Source organism: Seriola aureovittata, chromosome 1 (genome assembly GCF_021018895.1).
Source record: "Seriola aureovittata isolate HTS-2021-v1 ecotype China chromosome 1, ASM2101889v1, whole genome shotgun sequence".
Lineage (NCBI taxonomy): Eukaryota > Metazoa > Chordata > Actinopteri > Carangiformes > Carangidae > Seriola > Seriola aureovittata.
In genome coordinates, this window is record NC_079364.1 from 31,140,382 (window position 1) to 31,158,588 (window position 18,207).

The 18,207-nt window shown below is 40.3% G+C and overlaps 1 protein-coding gene across 1 annotated transcript in view; it reads left to right on the plus strand.

Moving 5' to 3' along the window:
- Window positions 1-1,366: 1,366 nt before the first annotated feature.
- Window positions 1,367-18,207, plus strand: part of chsy1 (chondroitin sulfate synthase 1) — a 69,256-nt gene continuing 52,415 nt past the window's right edge. Inside the window, exons 1-2 of the mRNA XM_056380838.1 lie at window positions 1,367-2,999; window positions 6,467-6,962. Coding sequence (XP_056236813.1) covers window positions 2,689-2,999; window positions 6,467-6,962 — 807 coding nt within the window. The 5' untranslated portion in view covers window positions 1,367-2,688. The remainder of the gene's footprint in view (window positions 3,000-6,466; window positions 6,963-18,207) is intronic.

Sequence of the window (18,207 nt, forward strand, 5' to 3'; positions counted from 1 at the left end):
AGCTGATTAATCCTCATTTGGTCCTCTGGACAATATTTCTGGCAGCAGGACGGTGTGTGTGGGATTGAGTCAAAATAAACTACAGTGTATGTTTATATAAATGAACAAACATCTCAGCCAGTGCTACACATTGGCTCATTGATGTGTTGATGGTTATTATTATTGAACAACAATGGAAGTCTGTATCAGGCTTTTAACACATGCACAGTATTTGTCAGTAGGTGCTGGTTTGCGTCTGCACATGGGCTTTGATGACAAGAAGAAAAACATGTAATATCACCAGTCTTAGGCTGCTAAAGCATGTGCCAGCAGGTAGGCAGACAAGTGAGACCCACCTGTGAGAAATGCCAACACAGTACACATAACACATACTTGATGTGTATTTACCCTGGTTCTCTTCAGAGTATAACCCACAATTTGTCACAGTTGGCTGCTTCATTCCGGCCCAGGTGCTGATAATTCACCTACTCGGAGAGTCCCTGTTGCTTTGTAGTCTTTGTGGCCTCTTACACTTTGCGATCCTCTCATATATCCATATATCCTCTCTGAGTTTACTTTGAACTGTCTTGATTGTACCTTCCAATTTGTTAGAGACTTCCTCCCAAAACTTCCTCTCAGGTTGTGCACCCTGTGTTAAAGGATTAAGCATTTTAGTTTAGGTCTTCCTCTGTTTGATTTACATTCAGGTAAAATTCATTAAAAAAAAAAAAAAAACTCAAAAAATTAACTTTGTGACATTTTAGCCTAATGCCATGATTTAAGTTGGTAACCTAACTGTGACTGGTCAGGAGGTGCTGGAGTGGACAATAAAATTATAATGAGTGTCCTGACATGCCTGGGTGTAATTTTCAATATTAATGTTTGATACATCACATAAACAAACAGCACAAAACTTATATGGAAACAATGTTTTGTGATAAATATCTTGATGGAGATTTCTTTTTATAAATTATATGTTATTATTAAATGGGCCCCTTCTGAACTTTCAGTCAGATTCAAGCATTAATGTTGTATTAACAGTTGTGCACACTCTTGTGCATGTATGTACATATAAAATCATGCAAGCATGCATGCCAGGCATGAAATTAAAGAGAATTCCATTATAAATAAATAAATACATACTTATATACACTCGTAGCCTATGCACATGAATGCACGCTCACTTATTACTCACTGTCATGTTTTGGTTTTGAGGACACAAAATCATGGCAGTCTGGTAGTTTGTGCACATACACTAAGGAAGTCTATCTCTGAAACAGACTGTTGTGTTGAGAATGGTTTGAAGATACTGTAACACTTTGAACTACAACTTTTGTTCTTCAACTTGTTGCCATTGAAAACTTGTGCTACACAATAAGAACTAAAGCTGTACGCGTCAAACTCAGGAACACCACCTGGTGGCAATTCATCACTGAGATAATTTGATGGCTTTGAAAGAACTCCGAGTTTATTAAAAAAGACTGAAACGTAAAAAAAGTGGTAACCTCAAGACGAGAACCACGTGGGGGAGCTCGAGACTAGAGAGCTGGCTGAGAGTCGTGCTGCGTTTGTGGACGTTCCACATGGAAAAACTTTAGTGACGTTTTCTGTCATGTAGCACAAAAGTAGATAAAAGTAGCAAATAAAAAAATAAAATAAATTCTTTACACCTCACATATAGAGAGGAAAACATACACTACAACTGTGTGAATTATATTCCATCTTTACAATATTCACGATACATTTCTGTTTCATAGGATGGGGTTTCACAGGCCTGGGGGTTTCATTTATTTTAATTTCTGCTGTCCAGTTTAGCTTACAGGGGCCTACTACTCGGTAAAGTCGTGGCTAAATATAATAAATTCTGGTGTTACAATAATACTAGTAATAATATGAAGTAACACATAAAATATAAAGATCATATCGTTAGTACATATAGTTTTCAGGAAGAAAGAGAAATACACATTCAACTAAAAATAAGAATAACAAAATATCGCGCTGTACAGTCCAGTTTGAATATTAGTGTCATGGTTATTATTAATAATAATGGTTTGTGGTGGTAGTACTGTTGCTGTTGTATTGGTGTTGTTGTTATTATAAAAGCTTTAATAATTGACAAACAACTAACCCAAGTTTAACACAAGGTCTATGCTTCAAATGTATTCGGTGGTCCTGTGCAGCGGAATTTTCCCATGTCACATGAACGCTGCATCGTTATGTCCAATAGCTCGGAGGGATTCATCCAGCCAGCCAGTCAGAGCACTGCTACGGAAATTCCATTGGGTCAAATCAATGTTAAAGCCTTCGCGAACAGCTATCTCGATGTCTGACATCCTTCCAATGGCGAGATAATGGCGAAAATGGGTCCGCTATTCAAGGCAATGAAAGGAGGTGCTGCATTTGTCGATTGGCGTTGAAGTTTGCTGATGGTCGATCGCGACGGACAGTTTGATGATCAGAGGGAGAAGCGACAGAGAACGGTTCAGGTGGCGGCTTCAAGGAGACTGCTGTGATGCTACGTAGGCAACTGGAAGAAAAGGGCTTTTCTACCATGAGAGAGTGTGTGTGAGCCCGGTTTTCTGGAGACACAGGAGCTCTTCCGATCCGGTTTTTATTGTTTTAGTTTCATTTTTTATTTTGCTTATTGGTTTGTTTTTCGTCGTTTAGGATACAGTGAAGATACGCGGCGAGCTGGTGAAGTTTTGGGGAATGGCAGGTCGAAGCCGAAGAGCATGGTTTAGTGTTCTGTTGGGACTGGTTGTCGGGTTCACCCTGGCTTCCAGACTCATTTTACCCAAGGCGACCGAGTTGAAGAAAGCTGGACAGAAACGAAAAGCAAACCCTGCCGGTTGTGGCTTGAACGGGGGTCTGAGGAAGGAATACAGCGGAGTGTTATGGCCACCGCAAGATAACGGTTCACCGGTGACCGAGAAACCTGGCTCCAGGTCCAGTAATTTCCTGTTCGTTGGTGTCATGACTGCCCAGAAGTACCTGAACAGCCGAGCCGTGGCTGCGTACAGGTATGTGATGTGTCATAGATGAATGTCGTTTTTTTTTCCCCCACGACTCACCCATTCCTCTTTATCTTTCTTATGGAAGGTAACGGTCCACCAATCTCATTTTAAAGCGGCAGCACTTAGACGTGGCTTTCATTATAATTCTACCTGGAAGGACATCGGGTAAACCACCGTTATTAGGTAGCTAGCTAGCAGCAGTTATTTCAACCCATTTTCAGCTTTTGTCATTGGCCCACACTGACTGCTACCACCTAGTTTACATCTTCTATGTCGTGATATATGTGCTGATATGCTGAAATTACTATAACAGCCCAGTGAATTGTTTAAATCTGGAGTGACGTGCCACCAGTTAATTGTTAGCTATGTGATGTAAAATCGCCATTAAAACCCATGAAGATTTAGTATCCCTATCATTTCCCCTTAAATAGCTTTAAGGTGTGTGAAATAATCTCATTCCACTCTGTCTGACAGTATCAGGAACATTGTGCATTTTTATAGAAGCTATACAATGTTAACACACAGTGAGTTTTTGTTAAGGCTGCACCAGTCCATCAAATGGAGATGTCTGACCAACAGTCCAAAACCTAAATATACTCAGTTACAGTGTTGGATAGTCTTGCTTGATAAATGACTTATGGTCATTAAAACAGATTGATGATTAATTTTCTCCTCAATGACTAATTCATTTACTTATTTTTTATTAGTACCGCTGAAGAATCTCCTCTAGAATGTAAAATACAGTTCTTTGAACAGTGTTTAGTTGGACAGGATGAGTTTGTACTGAGTTTAAGAGGTTAACCTGGGCGATTTAAATTGTCACATCTGTTCTATATTTGGTCTGAGATCCTGCATGAAGACTACAGGTCTACCAACACAGTATACCAAACCAGGGCTTCTCAAACCACCTCATTTCAACAGCTACCTTATCGAATCACATCGGAGTGCAGACTAAGTGATGGGATTTCCTGACTAAACTACATTCAGTCACACTCAGTCAGAACTTGGTATGTTTCTGGAGAGGCGTTATGATATTTTCTCTGGACATGTCAGGGGACCTCAGGCAGGCCATGATTGACTCCTGCACTGATGATATATGTTCAAGCCCCAGAAATAAACTGGTGTCTTCCCCAAAATAAACCAAAGTACAACTTAGAGAAGCAGATATCTACAGTGTGTCCATACTCCACAAAGAGTCTCTTATTCTGCCACTAAAAAAATCCTTCCTGTGTGAAGCACATTTTAAAATCTCTTAAGGTACATAAAGGTGGTGAAGGATCAAGACTGAACATATCATTTAAATGTAAGTTAATTCCTCCTCAGTTTCTAATTACTATGCGGGAAACATTGGAGAACAGGGTTAAGGATTGTGTCTCCATTCAGATCAGGATTCAGATCAGGCCTTCTGGTCATGATCTGAGTCTGATGCTGATCGAGAGCTTTGCAGAAAAGGTGTTAAGCTGGAGTTTCTTATAACAAAAGTCTAGTTTGATCTCCAAAATCTAAAAATAAAGTGAAAGAATTGAAATAGTTTTTTTATGCAGATATGATGGTGTAGAAAATGGCATTAATGTTAACAGTATAAAATCCTTTAATGGCTCTACAGGTTTGGATTTAGGCCTAAACCTTCGTCTAAGAATGCCAACAGTTCAATTGATGTGCAGCAGGTTGTTGTCTAGTGGAGGCCTTTCCTCTGGGTGTCCAGTTTCAGTGAGGACCCATCTGCACTGCGGTGTACATCACACAAAGTCTTCAGCAGTAGATGCAGAGTAGTTGTTGTATTGCCTAAATCCAAACCTGTAGACCCCTTAAAGAATTATTATAGTGTATTCTTTTAATTTCACCATATTGTCTAATGCCTAGAATGAATGTTCATTTTAGGTTTAAATGGAATTATCATGTGGGCTAGATGGACGTTGCAAACACAGATAGCACTGTCTCTCCATGACCAATGTGTTTGCAAATAGGGTATGGCGGTATGGCCTAAAATTTACAGTCATAACAGTATCTCTGTATATTTGTTTTTCTTAAAATCTGAATATAAAATCTTCTGAAGGGGTAAAACACTGGGATGAGAAATATATTGCATGGGAAGAATTATTTTACCTTCCTAGAAAAAGTTGCTTGTATTACCACCACTTCCAACCACTGCTGGCCCTTCATAATTTGCTGATTATCATTTTCTGTTCGTTGTGTGACTTTTTCAACCCGAGCCATGTCCATATAATGGAGGTTTACCAGTCTTTCTTAACAACGCCTTCTTCTTTCTGTTGTGTGCAGCGCTTTCAGCTGTGTCTTTGTTTCAAAACAAAGCAGCACGATTTCCAGACGATTCGCTCTCAGCGAATCATCTTCTTTCCAGCAGACTAGGCATGGTAACAGTAGTTACGTCATTGCCACTGTAGATCTCTGAGGGCTCTAACGGTCAGCAAATACATACAGTAGGGCAAATCAATACCAGTATGCTTTTTACACCGTTTATGCCATCCACTAGGGTTGTGCCGATAGCTGATGATCTTGGTGATCAATGATGTTCAGAGCAAATGCCAATATCTAAGCCTTTGTCAATGTCAAGATGATATTTGGCTTGTTTTCCCATTAATGTACTAGTAATAGTAGTTGTAGTTGTAGTTGTAGTTATAGTAGTAATAGTAGTAGTAGTAGTAGTAGTTGTGGTAGTAGTAAATAAATATTACATTTATTTAATTTAATTTAAATTTTCCCAGCCGTAGTTTCACATCAGCATCCTCCGCACATAACCAATGAAAGAGAGAGAGTCAAGTTTTGCTCAGGACACAGGGTAGCCAATTTCACAGGGTGCCGATAGGATGATCTGATTGTAGATATGATCGCCACCACCATGAACCCCTACTTGCAGTCTTTTTGGTAACATTAAATACAGTACATAATGTTAAATCACCTTACCTGCAGTAAAATATAGTGACAGCAATACTGTGGCAGAGTGTATCCAATGTGACACTGACAGAGGACTGCAGCTGCTGCTCACAGGCTGCTTTAGTGATGCAGCCGTTGTAGACAAGAGGTTTCACTCCTCACCTATGGAGAGATGATGGTTTAGCATGTACACTGCTTTTGGGTGAGAAATATGAATTTCTCCTGTGTTTTACAACTAGTTGCCATCATATACTACTTTACGAGCTAAACCATTTCTAACTGTTCATCAGGACCTCTGTGGACCCACAAGGTTCTGTGGAACATAAATTTAATCAGCTGTTCATGTCATTATCGAGAATTTATGACTGTATGCTCTGTACTCACTACACTGTATATATGCATATATGCACAGGACCACTTGAGTATCCCATGTCTGCGACTGCTTTGGGGCTATTACTATTTTTATTGCAGGTTGTTACATGTTTTAGATAATCCCATTTGTTTCTTATCTGACCTTTTTCTGACTCCATCCGTGTATGTATGTGTGTGTGTCTGTGTGTGTGTGTGTGTATTTACAGGACTTGGGCACAGACAATTCCAGGTCATGTGGAGTTCTTCTCCAGCGAGGGCTCTGACACCTCCATACCCATTCCCATAGTGGCTCTTAGGAATGTGGATGACTCGTACCCACCCCAGAAGAAGTCCTTCATGATGCTCAAGTACATGCACGACCATTATCTGGACAGGTACGAGTGGTTCATGAGGGCCGATGACGACGTCTACATTAAGAGTGAGAAACTGGAGAGCTTCCTGCGCAGCCTCAACAGTAGTGAGGCCATCTTCCTTGGCCAAACAGGCATGGGGGCCCGGGACGAGCTAGGGAAACTGGCCCTGGAGCCTGGGGAAAACTTCTGCATGGGAGGGCCAGGGGTCATCATGAGCCGCGAGGTCCTCAAGAGGATGGTCCCCCACATCCGAGAGTGTCTGCAGGAGATGTACACTACCCATGAAGATGTGGAGGTGGGCCGGTGTGTCAGGAGGTTTGCTGGGGTCCAGTGTGTCTGGTCCTATGAGGTAAGATGGTTTCATTTCATACCATATTTTTTTGTCAATGACACCAATACACACATTTCAGGACACAGAATCCAATTGCATTTAAGACTTAATGACACTAATATAGAAAAAACTGGCTACACCAGAGGTTTTCAAAATTCTGCTGCAGCATTTTGAGCCATTTAAAGACTTAGTAACAGCATGAGGCAGGCCTGAAAACAAAACGTCCGGTCTTGGTGATGTCTGTCATGTGCTGATCAAAAGAGGGTCAAATATAACACTGAGATTCTTGGCTGTCAGACTTTGAGAAATCACACATTCATCGAGCTAATGTTTACTGATCAAACTGATGTCTGTGATGGGCCAGGTAAATGAACAGCATCTCAGTGTTATCAGAATTTAGGAGCAGGAAATTAAATGTCGTCCAGTTTTTCACAGCAGACAGGCATGCCTCTAATATAATAATGTGATAATGATGATCTGCGTTCAAAGGCAAGACACAGAGCAGACAGAGTATCATCAATAGTGGAAATTGATACCATGAATGCACATAATTTAGCTTAGATGTAAAATATAAAGAGAGAAAAACAGGGCCAAGAACAGAGCCCTGAGGTACTCCATACTTCACATTAGAAAATTTTGATGTGGTGTTATTATAGTGTTCTTTCAGATAAGTAAGACTTAAGCTGCACAAGTGCCAGGTCAGAGACAGCAAAATGTTATAGACCATGCTATCAGTCTGATAATCTGATAATCAGAGTATTTCCCTGGTTAAACATATTAACTAACGTGGTGGACTCCAAACCCACGCCGAATCTCTAATCACCTGCGACCAGCTGTGCAATAAGTCCCTAATGTCAAACTTTACTTAAGTGCCTGTACCTAGATAAAATAGAGGCACCTTTTCCAGTAGGATGAAGCCCTCCCCTCCGTTTAGCAGGCCTAAGAAAGAAGGCCAATTTCCAACAAAACCAAATCCCTGTCCACTACAGTGACAAGCCAGCATGCAGTTCAATAAGGTTAGATGTTGAAGGACGACAGCGCAGCTCCAGAAGATTGTCCTTTTACTGTAGTGCTTCGATTACCTTTAAAGCTGTAGTCAGAATTGGGTGTAACATCAGTTTGGCTGCTAACATCCAGAGCTGAGTGATCAGCCCCTTTTTAGTCATTATTTTGAGTGCAGCCTTTTGGGTTTTAACTGTTGTTGTTAGACCTTTTGTCATTTTGAGTGGAATAACAGCTTCAAAGAGTGTTTGTTTTAATCTCTGTGTAACAGAAATTTGACCAGTTATAGGTCACCATAGGGTCACAGTGATCCTTGTGTCTGTGTGTTGGTCCTGACCTGTGGGCTGACCTTTGACTGAGTCTCGTTTACAGAATAGCATTCCATTGGCTGGTACACTGTTTGATGTTTTACATAACAAGGTTTTGTTTTGTTAGATTATGACGCATGGGTATCCTATTGTGTTTTCCTATAAAGTGGTTTGATTGCTTACACATAAATCTCTGAAAGTACACAATGCTCCCTTCTGACATGTGCAATTACGAAACCAAATATTAAGCTCAAATAAATCTGCATGCAGTATAATGTTAGTTAAGTGTGGAAATAGCCTAAACTGGCATGTGTTCAATTCAAATAGTAAATTGTATATGCTGTGAGTGTGAGTGTGCAAAAGGAGCAGTCACTCCTTTACACTCACCACTTCTTCCTCATTGTGAGGTTTCACTGTGGTTCAGTTGTGTTACTCAGCAGGCAGCTGAAATGGTTGCACTGTATCAGCTGGTATTTATGGCGTTCAGACGTTGTTGAGAGTTGTCATTGTTGGCCATATCAATAACTTGCTGGGCAAGTTATCAAGACAAAACTGCTAACCAAATCACCACAGCCACCACAGCCGCCCTGTGTTGGTACAGAGTCAAAAAAAGACACGCTGCAGCCTCGTCATCAGTCATGCGTGCGTGTCTGCGTGTGCTCTAGTTGTGTTTCCTCAAACCAACCTGTTCTCTGACATGTCTGGACTCGGCTGTGCCAGACCTGTTGCTCATATGATTGCGCTTCACATGAATCAGAGCCTTTTCAAAGTAATGCAGGTCATACAGTAATGTGGAAATTTAATGACGTGACTGTATGAGATGCAGGTTTTTCCCAGGTTGACTTCTTTTTTTCTGGTGGGGGTGGGGGACATATATTGTACAGTTTGATCATGGCGTGGAGTGGAGTGCTACAAGATTGTATGGAGTTGAATTAAGTTACATTTTTATTCACTTTTTGCCCTTAACTTTACCAGTATCGGTCTTGTAGAGCAAGGAGGAGTGTTTCAGCCAAGATGGGTCAAAGCTTGTCCTCCTGTGCTTGTCCGGGAGTGCGGCAGTAACATTATAGTTTTACCACAGAATCCCAGATGATATAAATACATCATGAAATGGTAATTTGAGTCGTAAAGAGGAGAAAGAGCTGATATCACAGTTATTGGTAGAGAGCAGATTGATGAGGCTGAATAGTTCTGCACTATATTTTATCCAGTACAAAGTCATACCATGTGCCTCTAACAGACAGCACATTGCCAGCCTGTTCGCCCCACATCACATCAGTCTTACGAAGACATCTAAATCTGAAGTCCATATTGTACTACTACTCAGCCTCTGGATTTTAGTTTCTGTGTTCAGGCTCTCAGTTAGTCCTGTGTGTTGGTGTAAAGGGTTCCTGTCTATCAGGTTAGTCAAAAAAATACTTTTATTTCCGCTGTGGCATCTTAGAAAGTGATGACATTCAACATGAAACATGTACTCAATGGACATGTCATTAAGCTTAATGTGTTGTTAGAAATATGTGTTGCTGATAAACCCCTACAGTTACTGGATTAAAGTGCTGACAAAGACTAGACAACATGTGAAGCCAGATTGACTCGCACATGCTTTTCTTTTTTATCTCTCTCCTCTTCAACATTTTTCTTTTTCTACTAAGTCTCCTTGATCAGTCTCTACCAGCATGTAGACAGTATTTAACCTTGTATGCTACCTGGTGAGATTTGTTGGTTCATTAGGCCTAATTGTTGTCTATTACTACACACGAAGAGACCTTTGCGCTTCTGCTGCAAACACAGATGGTGACAGGTGGTGGAAAAGTGAAGTCTGAATGTCTACCATGTGTATTCAGTTCCATCAATAGACATTTTAACCAAGGGTTAATAGTTCAGTAAGCTTTTTTCAATTCAGTGTGGTTCAGGTAAAGTAAGACAGAAACATTGTCATTGTCCTAGTCTCTTGACTATTCACCACGGTGAACATGAGGGACATCTTCAGTAGCAAGGTCAGTACAGGGTGACAGGTCTGCAACAGTATGACTGTAAAGGCCTTATCTTTTTGTTACCATGGTAGCGAGGTGCCACTGTAATGATGGAGAGTTGTTGAGGAATAAAACATCTCTTTTCAGAAACGAGAGCAGCAGCTTGATAAAGAGTTCTATATAGAAACACACAACAGTTCTCTCATCATAGCTTGGTAAAAGCCTCACTGAGTGAAGGGGTCTGTCCCAGAGGTATTTAGCGAGAGGCGGGCAACCCTGGATCCTCTCTGACATCAGATGAGGGCAGGTCTGTGTCTCACAGAGTTTGAAACTTTCTGAAATTGACAATCCGACATTCACACCCACTTCATGCTGTGATCGTCCATCTGTGCAGAGCCAAGGATTCAACTACTCTCTCTAGCTCTTGTTCATTTGTTACACAACTGTTTGTGGCACTTTTTGTGTGCGTAATCGAGTACAACACTATGAATGACTTCCTGTCTGTAAATGTGTGGCGTTGTCACCATTTTTAAATGATATCACATTTCGTCAACGGTGTGGTACAGGTTCAGGGAACCTCTTCTGATGTCCAACACAGTTTTACAAACTGCTTCTGACAGGGCATTACAGGACTCCAGTCACAGTGTTTAAGCAGATGGGTTCAACCAATGCAATACATTATGACCAGTGACCAACTATCATTGCTGTCTGGTCAGACTTTTTCCTAACAACTGTGTCTTTTAAGACCAAAAATGCCTTCTTTCCACTCTAATTTGACCAGTCCAGTCTGTATTCTTTGATCATTTTTCATTTTGAAATGAACACTTAGCAGGAGTGATGTAGTATGAAAATCTCTTCGACTTCTCTTAAAGGGGTCAGTAGCACTTTATGGAAGTCCAACAGTTGTGTAGTTTACCCTGTTACATTATTATTTGATACATTTATATTAAGCATGGATTATAGTCGCTTTAATGAATTAAACAGTAAATCAGCTGGTTTAATCTTTCAGCATATCCATTGACCCCTTCATGCTTGTCACATTTTATTGATTATTGTGTTGATTTAATTGTTAATCAATAAAATTTGCACATTGCTCTACACCCATAATGACAAAGTACAAACACATTGTTATAAATGTTTGCAAATTCTTTAAAAATCAAAAACTGAAATATCTTATTTACAAAAGTATTCAGACCCTTAACTCAGCACCTTGTTGAACCCTCTTTGGCAGCAGCTTTGAGTCTTCTTGGGCAGGTCTCTACAAGTGTTGCACACCTGCATTTGGGCAGTTTATCCCATTTGTCTTGACGGATCCTCTCAAGCTCTGACAGATTGGAAGTGTCTGTGAACTGCCGTCTTCAGGTCTCTCCACAGATGTTCTATAGGTTTTAAATCTGGGCTCAAGGACAGTCAGACACTTGAAGCCACTCCTCTGTTGTCTTGGCTTCATGCTTCAGGTCACTGTCATGCTGAAAGGTGTCTCAGGTTGTGTGCACTCTAGAGCAGGTTTTTTCATTGTCCTTGCTGTATTTGGCTGCATTCCCCTTTCTTTTCCAGTCCCCGCTGCTGAGAACCCAGTATTCACAGCATGATGGTAATACCACCATCTTTCACCGTAGGGATGGTTTTAGCCAGGTGATGAGTAGGACTTCATTTTTGTCTCGTCAGATCAGAGAATCTTTTTCCTCAGGCTCAGAGTCCTTTAAATGCTGTTTGACAAACCCCAATTGATGGAGAGCTACTGGGACGAGTGTCCTTCCGGCAGGTTCTTCCATGGCTGCGGAGGACCCCTGAAGCTCTGTTAAAGTGACAGTTGGGTTCTTGGTCATGGCCCTGAATTTAGCTGGATGGCCTACTCTTGGAAAAGTCGCGGTGTTTCTAAAATATTTCACTTTTTTTAAATTTCACAACCCATTTCACAACTACCGAAGCCAGCCACTGTGTACCTGGTAACACTCTAAACTTTAGAGATGGTTTGACCCTTGCCTTGATCTGTGCCAAACCACTGAATGTTTTTTAAATTGAGTCACACTGTAGATCACTTGGCGCGGTCACCATCTGACAGGCTCACATCTCTGCTGACATGTTACAACATCAAGCCCATAATGCAAGTCAAACTAATAAAACCAAAGGAACTAGGCATAGACATGATAAATGCATGATTGATGCTGTTCATTGTGGATTTTTCATTAGAATCAAAACTGACATTTCTGATCATGGAACCAACATACATTTAAGTGCAGAGTCTTAACTTTGGGGTAAAGTTAAGATTTGTCCTGTAATTCACAAATTGATTGTTGTAGTCATGAGAACCATGGGACCTGCAGGGCAGAATCTCACAGGAGGAAAGTGTGTTAGGGAGTATACTGACATTAGTAGGATGGTGACACACGGCTATTGTCGCACAGTGGATTTCCCTTTTTCTCTTTTTTTTTTTTTCTTTTTTAATCCTAAATTCTGTTTTTGTTTTTTTTATTTTTAGCTTTCTGAGGCCCTAGGTTTTTAGAGTAGTCATGCTTACTAATGCTAGACCAGTGCACAGGAAGTCAGCCGCCCACACTCGAGAGCAAAGCCTCAACATGCGATTGTCTCTGTGACTGTTTCTTCCCCGGCCTTGTCACACACTTGCCGTCACTCAGTCGAGTTCTGAATTGTGGGAAGCCACTGGTTCTTAAAATATTTGCTCCATTCTAACTTCTGAGTGAAATGTTTCTTTTTTCAGTGTTACCCAATATACAGTAGTAAAACAGGATACAAAATACCATTAGTTATGTTCTGGCCATTGGTTCTGTCAAATCATATTTTTTCCATTTATTATAATTGCCTTGAACCTCAGCGATCTTTATGGATAAGAAACCAATCAGAGCAAATCAGAAAATTCCAAAGGCTTTAATGTTGCTGTTGGGAATAAAACACGAGGTCATAGTTACTGAATTCATCCCAAACTGATCGAGAATCTGAAAGTGATTTAAGCTGCTGCATATTATATCAGATTGCTACAAAGTGTAATATTAGTATGTAATTTAGCTTCCCATTATCTGCCTATCGCTTACAGAAATGCACCATGGGTGGTTTACAGTGGCTTCAGAAAGTATTCAGAACCCTTCACTTTTTTCACTCTTTATTGTTTTGTAGATTTAATTTATTTAAAATCAGTAAAGGCCAATTTATACTTCTGCATACAGTGTGGCTGCATTAGCTTATGCCGTAGCCTGACAGAAATCCCTAAAATTGTAACTACACATTGCAGCAACACAGACCGCAGCAACTGTGATTGAAAACCCACCCTCCTTCTGTCTCAATCAGTTCAGTGGTTGTCCACACCACCTCCTCTGACAGCTTCTCTCTTTTGTCCGTTGCAGTAATTTCAGTAAAAGTAATTGTTCAAAATTTATTAGTTCCAACTCCAACATGAGCTGCTCAGTTTCAGTCACCATGAAGTACACACACAGTGACATGGAAACCCCACCACCAACTGGCATTTTGTCAGTGTCATTGCAGAGTGGCGCAGACACACCGATGCACAAGTATAAATACTCACAACTGCATAGGCCATTTGCAAAGGCTACAGAGTAGGCTCTGTGTGGTTACTGCATTGATTTCCACAGGTCTAATAATCCCTCTAGCGTTACCAGTCCTAGCCAGCTGTTCTGAAATGTGATGGTCAGGCATTAGCTAAGGGGGTTAACGTTGATTCTGAAATGCCACTGTGTCTCAGCTGTATAAATGTCTTCAGTGAAAATCACATTTCAATTTCATTCTTTCCAAAGCACCAAGTGTAACTGTTCTGACAAGTCAGATAAATTTACTATTACATCATTTAGGCAGAATAAATGCAATACTATATGCTAACGGTTCATTAGCTGTCCTCTAGCATTAGCTAGCATTAGATAACTTATTTAACAAAAGATAAAGTAAAGCCATGAGTTTTATAGCAGCTGTCAGCTGTAATAAAATAGTTGAAGCACCTACAGAAATTTTAGATATTATATATATTATAATATAATTATTAATTTGTTGTTACTTATCGGCCGTTTTAATCACTGATACTGATTTATCTGAAGACACCTTTAATCGGTCGATAAAACTAGTCCGTTCATCTATTGGTCAGGCTCTGCTGTACAGATGATAGTCTTTCACTAACCTCTAACTAATTAAATAGTTTTAATTACCTGACATTAATGATATGTAGAGGACATATGGTTTTGACTGAAATGTATCTTATGTCTTTCTTACAATTGTCAGTATTACTCTATGTTGATAGTTAGAGGATTAATCATTCTGTCTGCGTCTGTGGACTGAATGCGTCTGTTCTGTTGTTGAGGACGGCCCAACATGTGGTGATCCTCATGTATTTTCAGACACCCTGCGGCCTTTGCTCTGTGTGCTTCTCCTCTGTCTCTCTGCATAGTGCTAAAAGTAGGCCCCCACAAGCGAGGCCCAATGAGCAAATAAATGTTTACACTCGAGATTCAAAAATAAACAGAAATGGAAAGCCAGAGTGCTGAATTAGCATGAATTACAGCACTGCAGCATGAAGCACAGGGTGTGTGTGGCAGCAGCAGCAGTCAACTGGTATGCAGGATGGTGACATTTTTTTTGGGGGGGTGAGTTAATAAGCAGGGGTTTCATAGGTTCTGTAGTGATGACTGAAACCTGTAAAAGCCTTCATTACTACTATCATAATCCAGTCATATCTCATTCTGTAGAAGATTTTAAGAGTTTGCTTCTTCAATCATCTTTTTTTTTTATCTGGATGGTATATGTAGACTTCCTCCTTTAAACCATGCCCTTGTGGTGTGTGGTGTTTTGCACATACAGCAGCACTCTGTGTAGCTCTAAAGACCTCATCAGACATGCACCTAGCTCGATACAGGTGACAGCAGTTGTGCACGTCGGTGTCGTGTCTGAATAATCACCCCAGTCACTTTCACATAAAAGTCACAATGACAACGAGGTCAGACTTGAAACATTTCTGTAACACTTTGAACGTGTCTGAAGTGAATGCTGTCAGATTAATGCAAAGGCTGCAGCACAGGCTTGAATACACTAAGTGCATTTCCTGTTCTGCCTTCTAAGAGCACTGTAATAAATGTATCACTTAATTACCATCTCTTAGTCAAAAAAGAAAATGAAATCATATTAATAAACCATAAAAAACAGTGGACGAGTCACTTTAAAGTTCTGATTTGATCAGTCTATAAAAATGATTTTCTCTCTTCTCTGTTCCATGTTGCTTCATTCACAGTGACTCTGTTTTACTGTACTACTGCACACTTCATGGTACTGTATCATCTAGTTCTATAAAGATTAGTTAGTTAGTGAATCTATTGTTAATGATTAATGATGAGTAGAGCAATCATTAGCTGCAGCAATATTATAATCCAAAATATTTAATATCAGTGACTATACAATACCTGACTTTTGGTACAAATGCTAGAATTAATTTTTTTTTATACATTTAATTTTGCTTTTTGACTTATTTATCAAAATAAATAACAAAAATAAAAATCAGCTTAACTTATCTTAAATATAAACCTTGAATTACAGCTCAGCGCAAATACACACACAAATGTCTCTGCAAACCTTCACAGAGAAGGGTGTTATGGGTAACCGTACGTCACAGAATCCAGCTTGTTGATCCTACTTCCTTTCTAATGGGTGGCTGCTTCTACCCAAAATCAACAGTATAAAATACTTGTACAGATGTCTTTGTGTGATGCCTGCACATTCCTGTTTACATGCATACAGACAGTGTCAATGTCTCTCTGACAGACACACATTTTGCTAGTATTCTGCGAGCTCTTGGAGAACAGGATGGATGATCTCAGGCCAAAGTCAAATTCCATTGGGAAATAAGAAAATGTAAAAATCCTGTGATGATGGAGTGGGGAGCGAGTCATGTTTCAGTCGGGCAGAGCTGATCTCTGTCTTCTATGTGGACGGAGTACAGAAGTCCAACAGGTTCAAAGGTGGTGGAGTCTGTCTCATCATGAGCAACAATCGGTGTAATTGGTCTAATCAGTCTCATTCCGTCCACTCTGCCTTCACCGGGAGTTCACAGTGGTCGTCATCTCCGCTGTGCCTTCGCAACCAGATGTTGACGTCAACTGGTATATGTTCCAGTCGAGCTCTGACAACATCAGTGAGTTTACAGAAGTAGTGACAAGCTTCATAACAACTCTGGTCAACGATATCATCCCTGCTGTTACTGTTGAGTCGTTTCCCCGACCAGAAACCATGGATGTATTGATGGATCCATTTGTCTGGGCGTGCTGCTGCTTGTGTCTGAGGGCTTGTTGTTGAAGATGTAAAGGAATACATGGCGGTGCTTGACAGGTTGAGACAGGTTATGTCTATTATCGTTATCATAATTATTATTACTCTTATTGCACATTAACCTTTAGTGCGTCCTCTCGAGAGCTCCACCCCTGCATTTCACTGCACATGTTGAGAAATATGAGTATATGTGATGAATAAATCCTTGAATCTTCAATATGATTTTTGATCAGAAAAATTACTTAAAAAGACAAAGCATCCAGCCTAGCCTTACCTGAACCTCAGAGGTCTGAGCCCTGCTGTGAGGTGAGCAGTAGCCTGCTTTGCTCAGCAGCACTGAGACCATTCCATCAGCACCCTGCATGCCATCTGAAAAACAAGCTCCAACAGAGCTAATGGGAATCACAAGGCTGCATTGCTGAGAGCTATGGGTCCACTTCCTAATCCTAATTTCTCCTGAGTGGCCTGCAGGCCTGCCAAACCTGCGGCAGACCCACTCACTGTGCACGTGCAGCATGTGCTCTCGTTCTGCCAACAACAGCACCATTGTATTCTTGCCTTAATAACACTTTTCTTCAGGACTAACTGTTTTCCCATTTCTCCCCGTCTATCTCATTTCAATGTGTACATATTCATTGGCTTCTATTCCACAGTGAGCTACACATGACTACATATCTAATCTAAAAAATATGTTGTCTGTGTTTTTTCCTCCTGGGCTACATCTACACTACTACGTTTTAAAACTAAAAAAGGTCTCCATCCAGATGACCGCTTAAGATCCGTATCAGAAACAATCTCCCTCCACACTATCACACCTGAAAACGCATACATACATGACCATTCACCTACTTCCTACATACTCTGCAGTTGATTAGTTGCACAAAATACTATGAACGTGGCACAGCAAAGACAGTTGTGACGTTAAAATGCAGAATTTAACTGAACAACAGCTGCTAAAGACAAGGTCAGTAACGCTTGTTATTTGTTATCCATGTTGCTTTCACCCATGGTAGTCATGACCCAATCAGGGAACGAGGCGGGTGTCTGCAGCAGCGTTTCTAAAAGTCTCTGTTTTAGGTGCTTTATAACTAGTGTGGGCGGAGGCATAAACATAGCAAAAGAAATGCATTTTAAAACTAAAACGTAGTAGTGTGGACATCTTAAAAAGGATGTCAGGCAAAGATATGAGGAAGCAGCGGTAAAATAATCATTCAAGCAAATTTATATTTGCTGTTGTAGGAAATAAAAAGAATCAAAGATTCAAGTTGTGTATACACTCCACAGTATTGTCATAGCTACAGAAATTTATATTGTGGAAGATTTCAAAGATGCCAAATACACAATACTTTTAGGGAAAGTTTATATGAAATGATGCAGGAACATCTGGAATATTTCCATTTAATGGTACTGTCACAGAAAAGAGAGGCCTTTTTCGTTACAGTGTGGTGCTGGTGGCTGTAATTAATTAAAAATAATAAGAATAATATGTTCTGTTGCTACTCAACAGTAAATTAATGATATTTTTAGGCCTTATATCAGCATCAGTATAGTATCATTACAATTACCATTACCACCAGTTGAATGTAAACCAAGAGTGTCAAGGGTTTATCGCTCAAGAATCAGTTAGCCTCACACATATGTGACAGAAGTCTGCAGATCGATCCATCTGACATGTGTTTTGGGTGTCTTCCTCACTGCAGA